A 7,645-nucleotide genomic window follows, 5' to 3' on the forward strand; every position below is an offset into this window, starting at 1 on the left:
TCCTATTTGAAATTCCTTACTTTTTCGGGACGATGGCTGAAGTTATCTCACTAACCAGGAAACCCTCTCTGGTGAAAAAGCTGAGGTTACATCCAGTTCACTGGCTCGGGATAATTACCTACAAAACGAACAGGAAGATGCTTCTATTGAATTTTTCTTCCGTTAAGTACACGCATCACATATGCTTTTCAGGGGAGGAACAAGTGATGTTACCTGACGGGCGAGCAAATGATAACAACATAACCTCGACTTCAGAGATAACGTATGCCTCCAAGTACGTGTTCTCGCGGGTTTTTACAAACGGCGTGTCTTTCTGTTTATTCCGTCAGAAACCTGGAACAGAGTATAATAGGTCCTCACATACTCAAAAGGGTTGGGACATAAGGTTAGGACAAGTCTATGAATGATTTTGAGGGTACTCAGAAGCACACTAAAAACAAACAGACAGCATAAAGACATATTCTATCAGCAGCTTGTTAGGAATGCTGGTGTGCGAGCCTCATGGGATAATTTAACGCTTAACGCGAAAAACAAACAAACGTTGCATACAAATTAAATAGTTAGGAAAACAACATTTAGCGCACAGTTCGCTTATGAATTACGTTCTACCACCAAAAGAATGAACTGGTAATTGAAGGAAAACCAATCAGTTGCATTAAACGTTTTCTTCACTATGGACTTTCATGAGGAGGAACGCTCAACGAAAATTGATGGTGATGGTTAGGGGCGGGTGGTGTTTTGATTTCCATTCTATTTGTAAACGAACTCGTATCACAGGACATCACATCACTTACAATTACCGATTTTTCTTTAGATAATTATTGAACTCTTTTGGCAGTTTTGAAAAGCTAACTAGCAAATATGCTTCCCTCCTTCCTAACATATTAAAAGAAGTTAAACCTCTTCCCTTAATAGATCAATTTATTAATACTTTCATTTATTCCACTGAAAAGCATTCATTTCTGTTTGGTCTTCCTTTTCGATCTTTTTGTAAAAAGCGTTAAAGAAAAGCACCAGACTTGGTGTTTTTAGTAATTTCTTTACATTCATTTAAGTCACACTAAGCGTTTTAGAATGACCCTCTCATGGGTGGCCTCTACTGATTGCAGACTGTGTTCTTCTTTTTCTCCTATCTTCTGTAACCCAGACATAACTGACATCACTCTGTGTAGATGTCAAAGTGATATCATTCTCTGAGAGATGAACTAAAAGATGCTAAACACTGGAAAAGTAAGAACAGCAGCTGGATGAGTGGGAAGGAAATGCTTTAAGGCCCAGTTTAAGGAATTTTAAAAGCCAGAGTAAAAGGTCCCTTCTGAAGACAAATCCAGTAAAGTTCATTGGTGGTGCCCAGTACTCTCCCAGACAAAAAAAAGATACAAATCAAACTAAAACAAACAAACAAAAACCTTTAATAGTCATTAAACAGCAGTAATAAAATTCAAACATGAACCGTGATCTTGGTGATACATCAATAAACATTAGTTCATTAGCTCTACATAGGAACTCAGTGATGGCCATCTTACATGGGCTAAGTATCTAACTGAACTGATAGTAAACAAAACAGTTCATCAACCTTTTCTTTGCAGTACAAGCTGAACAATATTATCCCTCAACAGTAGTCAAAGACCGTTTACACCAATCATGCTCAAGAACCAGACAATGCATTTGTTCCTGGGTTGGTACTCCAAAATGTCAGAACCAAACCTTAACACGTGTGCTCGACATGAACAAAGTCTCCCAGGATGTCGCTACAAAACTGTGTCTCTATAACCTAAATGTGCCATCGGAAAATGCACGCAAACATGTGCACATGAACACACATACACACACACACACACACACACACACACACACACACACACAGAGCTCCGCTCACAAAGCCATGCTGTCTTGCAATAAAACTTTCACTAAAATACAACTCAGTAATATCACTCTCCAAACAGGTCACATATTACTATCAGATCACATTATAATTTAATAACAATCAGTTCTGCTGACTGACTGCAAATTAAATCATTTGCATCCCAGCTCTTCATCCTCTCTGAAGATGACTCGTCTCATCTGCAAAACAGACATTTTATCAGAATTTTGCAGAACATGTTAAGACAGTGAACACAATTATGATAAAATATAGTATTCACAAAATAGTTTGTGAGCTGAAATGTTCACTGGTAGACTGCTGAGCCAGTATAAACTGACAGACTCATTCTGCATCTGTTGTTTTTCAAAGAAACTTACCAAAATATAAAAATACTTTGGACAATGTGCGCAGTTTTGAAATGGTAGTCTAAAGCTCAGCACACCCCTTTTTCACTGTCCCTCAGTACAACCTGTTAAACAGCCTTTAATCCAATGGTCTCGTTATTAAACAATGCCAGTACACAACCTTTGTTACATCTACTTTTACTTCCAAAACAGGATGAATTCAGCTGAAAAAAAAATACTGCACTGCAATAAGGGATGGATGTGCCATGTTCTGTGCTAATTGAATATACAGTGTTTGTGTGTGTGTGTGTGTGTGTGTATGTGTATGTGTGTGTGTGTGTTTTTCAGGTTTTACCTAGAAACTTAGTGGCTCCTCCAGACTCTCACCCATCTTTTCCAAGGCGTCACTAAGCACCGATGTCAGAAGCTCATAATTTGGCTTCTCTGAATACTGCAAGCCCATGACATGGGACAGGTATCCTTTCAGTACATCTATATACACAAATATGTAAACACAAAAAATTACATCAACTTTATGCATGTGCCATTATGATACCACAACCTTGGCATGTCCTTTGTTTGCACAAATATTCACTTACACACATTCAGCTATCAATGTATGGAGTGTGCATATGTCTGTGCACTTACTAATCAAAAAATACAACATCCTGACACACACATAATGAAAACAAATTATTTATACAATACAACCCAATTTTAATTTACACAAACACACCTGACACCTTCTTTCGTTTGAAGCAGTCCCTCAAGAGTCCAGAGACGTCATTCATATACCTAAATATACAGAGAACATAGTTAACTGAATATACCAACCCAATCAACTGCAAATGCTATGTCTGCATTTCCCAGTCCTGCTTCTGGAGGCCCATAATTCCCTGCCCCAACACAGCTAATCAAGGGTTTGATAATTAATTAGCTAATGAGTGAAATCAGAATCAGATGTGTTAGAGTCACACTGGACTGGACTGCAGCTGGACTGAGAACCACTGAGCAGTGGAGTTGATACTTCCACTTCTGTAAATCTCAAGAAATAGTCTTGATAAAGGCACAGTTGATGTGAAAGTAAAACTTCCTTCACCATGACTTTCATGTTAGGTTGATTTAAGTATTTAACGCATTAGCTGCATACTATCAGCATTTATATATGAAGTTTGAAAATAAACTCATGTGTTCACATTTGCTTTCTCGTTTCTGAAAAAGAAAAAAATCATTGACATTTATTCTCATTCAGTCAGTCAGTTTGTTTTGTATGAGGACATTACCTACCACAAAACTCAGTTAAAAAAAACATATTGTTGGATGTAATAAAGTTTGAAAATATTGCTCCCAAAGATGGCAGTAATTTCAGACTTATTTGGACATACTGCTGGTCACTAAGCCTAAAGAGTCATCCAATCACAAAACACGCTGTGTATTTCAGTGTCTGCAGTGCGTGTATGCTGAGAAGACGAGTGAATCTTACCTCTCCTTTTCTGCAGCAACAGCTGTAATTGTCTGTGTGGTATCATTCCATGGAAGAGCACCTGTCATCCAGCTCAGCATACAGTAACCCAGAGAGTGCAGGTCACTCCGCCGAGAGGGGCCTGTGGTGCACGGGCAAACACAGACGTTAGACTGACAGGTTGGGTCTGAATGAGGGCTTGGCTGACAGGAGTGTGAAGCACTCACCAACCCCCTTATGGGAGTCCAGGCTGATGAAGCTGGCGTTTCCCTGGTGAGGAGTGCGACCGCCCTCCCGATACTCCACATGCTCACCACCTGGGCAAAACCGAAATGCATGTCCAAATCCAGATAGGTACACCTAAACATACACACACACAAAACAGAGATAGTGTGAGTTCCTTAAAAGGACAGTAAAAAAAAAAAAGTTCCACTCTGAACCAAAACCATAATAAACCATGAATCAGACAGAGGCATGTGAAGAAATAAACATATCATATATACACACACACATAGAGTACATGCACACTTTGTTTGGAGGAAAGGCTGACCTGAGTGTTTGCAGTCTGGTTGACAAAGATGTTACCAGAATGTATGTTTGCATGGGCGTACTCATTCTCATGGATATATTTCAGCACATCCAGCTACAAGGAAAAAAAAAACCCCACAAAAACTCACTATGTTGCAACAGCAAATATCCTTTTACCAAAGGCATAGTGTGAAAACAATATGGCAGATGAACTTACTATTCGTAATGACACCTGGAGGACTGTCTTCACAGGCAGAATTCCTAAACCTTCATCTATGACTGACTGAAGGCTCTGGCCCATGTCAGGAAATATTAAAAACCTTAAGGAACAAAGTAAACATACTTGAACTTATGGCAGTGTTAAGCTTGTCGTTTGTGGCCTGAGGTCAAACGTGTATAATGCATGACACCACAGGGACTCTTTTTGTTGTTTTTATGCACTGAATTATCAGTTAGGCTTCGTAAAGAACTGGGTCAAACTAAATGAACAGAGCTTCCCTCTTCGTACATAATGTGTCTTGACAATATCAGGCGTGAAAATATACATTGGCTAGTGTCACATATATCAGAAATGGTGAGTTCTAATTGTCAAGTTGCTAGTCTGAATTGACTGTAGAATAAGAGGTGATTTTACAAGAAAATTGGATAACTGTCAAAATTTCCAATTTTGCAACAAACAGAGAAAGTACACTATTCAATGGATAGAATTTTTTGCAATGGTTAAACTTATGTCAGATGTACTATTCTACCCATCTACCTTGTTCTCTATCTACAGACACACCTGTATGTTTCATGGAGTCCAAAGCCAACACAGGACGGGATTCCAAGGAAGTCCAGATTCTGCTTCTTTACCCACTTCTCCACTACAGTCAGAAACCCATGTCATTAAGCAGTTTTATTTAAGGACTCTGACTTCTCTCTCTCTCTTATTCACTCTTAGTTAGTCATTCTCTCTTTGTATCACGTGGTCTTTTTCAAGCTTTCTTTTGTCATTCTACATAGAATGACACACACATGTATTTAAACGCATCCTTGTCAATCCTGTAAGAATCACACACTGACCTACGGCAGGTTTGGCTGCTCTTTGGTGGAAGTTCTGTTCGTTAAACAGTTGCCCGTCTTTGGCTCCCTGCTCACGACAGCAGCATAGACAGAGAATTACTAATGAAAAACAGTGTAGTGGTACTACAGAGCCTGACGCAAGAGACCATATGTCTCCTGCAATCATATACACATATTCCTCCAACACATTACTTTTACTTATACACATTTACTTGCAACATATTACTTTTATTTCAAAAGGGAGGTACCACTCTCTGTTCAGTAACAGTCTCCGTCATCTCATTGCACTTCTACACAGACAAACACATGCACACACGCACACACACATACACATGCTTTACAAACAAACAGAAATATTAGATAATACACAATAAACACAGACTCACCAGCCTCAGAATGTGTTTCTGCACAGAGGATTTTGCACCAACCTTTGACACTACCAAGTAAAAAACATAAGAGAAAAGAATGGGTCTGATAATCCACTTCTGGCTCATTTGTCTTCACACACACACACACACACACACACACACACACACACACACACACACAGTCACCTGAGTCTTTCACAGTCTTTGATGATGCATATTCAGCCCACAAGTCCATATAACATTAGTGTTCATCTGAATATTTACATCACTGACATTGACTTTGATATGTTTCGTAGGTTTGAGGCCCTTCACTATTGACACACTCATGCATGCATATCCACACATACTTTAGAATTCACCTGCATATGTAAACTCTGTCTCTGTTTCATTTAGTAATTTTTCCAATTTCCATTTACTCCCCGCCTGGTCAGTAAACTCCACGCCTTCCTCCACAGCACACACTTGCTTGGCTTTCTTGGCTTTCCCTTTAACTGAAACACACAAGAAATAACAGAAATGAATTTGTATCATTTTCGTTTATTCATTTACACGGGACAGAAAACAAGCACATCTGTTTATGTTCAAGACATAAAATTTAGACTGAGGAATTATAAAATATGTAACCTTATATGTCAAAGCACACGGAGCTACATTTGAAATGAATCTTATATTTACAATGTTAGATGACCGTGGCTTTAAGAAACGAAAACCTCAATGAAGCATTCCACAATGTTGTGTTTCAATGTAAGAGTACTAGGGTTAGGGTTAGGGTTCAAGGACCTGTTCAAGCTCTTACATTATATTGGTTAAAAGGCATGGTAAGTATAAGGATCAAATTCTTTTTATCATTTGCTGTATGCACCCACATTTAATTTGCATAATTCCTCACAGCTAACCTGATGGTGGAGTACGAGGGGAGGGGGCAGTTTCCTTCTTGGGCTCTTCCTCCTGTGTCTCTTGAGAAGGGGCCTTTCTCTTCTGTGGCGATGTCAGTGACTTTTGATCTGTCATAAAGTGACATCTGGTGTCATAACGCTTTAGGGAAACTGATGTGAACAACAAAGGTATTACACATTACCTTGCCAAATATGATGCACTGTACCTGAAGGGGTGGGTGTACTTTTAGGTGTTGCTGCTTTAGATGGGGACTTGCAGACTGTTCTGCGTGTTGCACGTGCAGGAGAGCGAGCCAAAACACTACTTGGGGAAGCACCACCTGCGTTAAGTAACCGACACAGAGCACACTTGGCACTTGGAAAACTGACTCCATGTTACGAAAGACGAAAGCAGTGTTGTACTTGTAATGAAGTACTACATTATTCACATGTGATGGAAGTTACCCCCAATCTTCCCTCCAGCTGGAGTCTTGGTCTTTAAATCAGGAGAAGACGACCCTTGAACGCTGTCAGCGTTAGCCGGTTTTGTGCTCGGTGACACGGGGCATTCGGCAGACTCCACGGAATCTACAGCGCAAGGGAGTTTCTCTCCACACGAGGGGCAAAACTTGAACCCAGGCTGAAGTCCCGATCCGCACTGAGGACAGAAATGCAACTTCATTTTCAGTGCTTGTGGCTGTGATCGCTGTTCTTCAACCTCTCCGTTACGTCTGGGAAGTACACCTCTTCTGGCTCCTCTTAACGTACAACTAACACTGTGATGAAGTGTCCGCACAGGAAATTGGTTTACCACAACAGAAACCGAAAGAGCGGAGAGCAACTTCCTGAACCCATATAAAACAAAAATACCGTTGTGTTTATCATTATTTCTAAGCAAATCATCGGTCTCTAACTTGAGTTTCAGATCACGTGATATATACGATATTCTATGGTGTGCATCGTAGACCAAAAAGGATGGAACACCTTTTGAACGTCGAGAATTTTGCGTAATTTCTATTTAATTCTTTTTTCAACTTTTATTGAGTGGTTAAACCGCACCTTACAGGTGATGTAAAATGCCTTCGAATGAGACAAGATTGTACAATTAAATCTCATATGTGTATTAAGTCTTTCCTGCTATT

The 7,645-nt window shown here is 39.7% G+C and overlaps 1 protein-coding gene across 1 annotated transcript; it reads right to left on the reverse strand.

Annotated features, from left to right (window-relative positions):
* Window positions 1-1,469: 1,469 nt before the first annotated feature.
* vrk3 (VRK serine/threonine kinase 3) lies at window positions 1,470-7,341 on the reverse strand. Its single transcript, XM_030766192.1, has 14 exons — window positions 6,969-7,341; window positions 6,731-6,844; window positions 6,525-6,632; window positions 5,988-6,119; window positions 5,647-5,696; window positions 5,261-5,327; window positions 4,980-5,061; window positions 4,416-4,518; window positions 4,221-4,313; window positions 3,898-4,030; window positions 3,692-3,812; window positions 2,945-3,003; window positions 2,564-2,700; window positions 1,470-2,064 (listed from the first exon to the last, which is right to left on the reverse strand). The coding sequence occupies exons 1-13, from the start codon at window positions 7,183-7,185 to the stop codon at window positions 2,564-2,566; spliced, it is 1,416 nt and encodes a 471-aa protein (XP_030622052.1). The 5' UTR covers window positions 7,186-7,341; the 3' UTR covers window positions 1,470-2,064.
* Between the last annotated feature and the right edge of the window lie 304 nt (window positions 7,342-7,645).

The sequence above is a fragment of the Chanos chanos genome, chromosome 2 (assembly GCF_902362185.1).
Source record: "Chanos chanos chromosome 2, fChaCha1.1, whole genome shotgun sequence".
NCBI classification, from domain to species: Eukaryota; Metazoa; Chordata; class Actinopteri; order Gonorynchiformes; family Chanidae; genus Chanos; species Chanos chanos.

Excerpts from the sequence above, each read along its gene's own strand:
- vrk3 (XM_030766192.1), bottom strand. The coding sequence starts at position 7,185 with ATGAAGTTGCATTTCTGTCCTCAGTGCGGATCGGGACTTCAGCCTGGG. Across the intron at positions 4,519-4,979 it reads GGACTCCATGAAACATACAG|GTTTTTAATATTTCCTGACA; the intron begins GTGTGTCTGTAG and ends TTGTTCCTTAAG. Across the intron at positions 4,314-4,415 it reads TCCAGGTGTCATTACGAATA|CTGGATGTGCTGAAATATAT; the intron begins GTAAGTTCATCT and ends TTTTCCTTGTAG.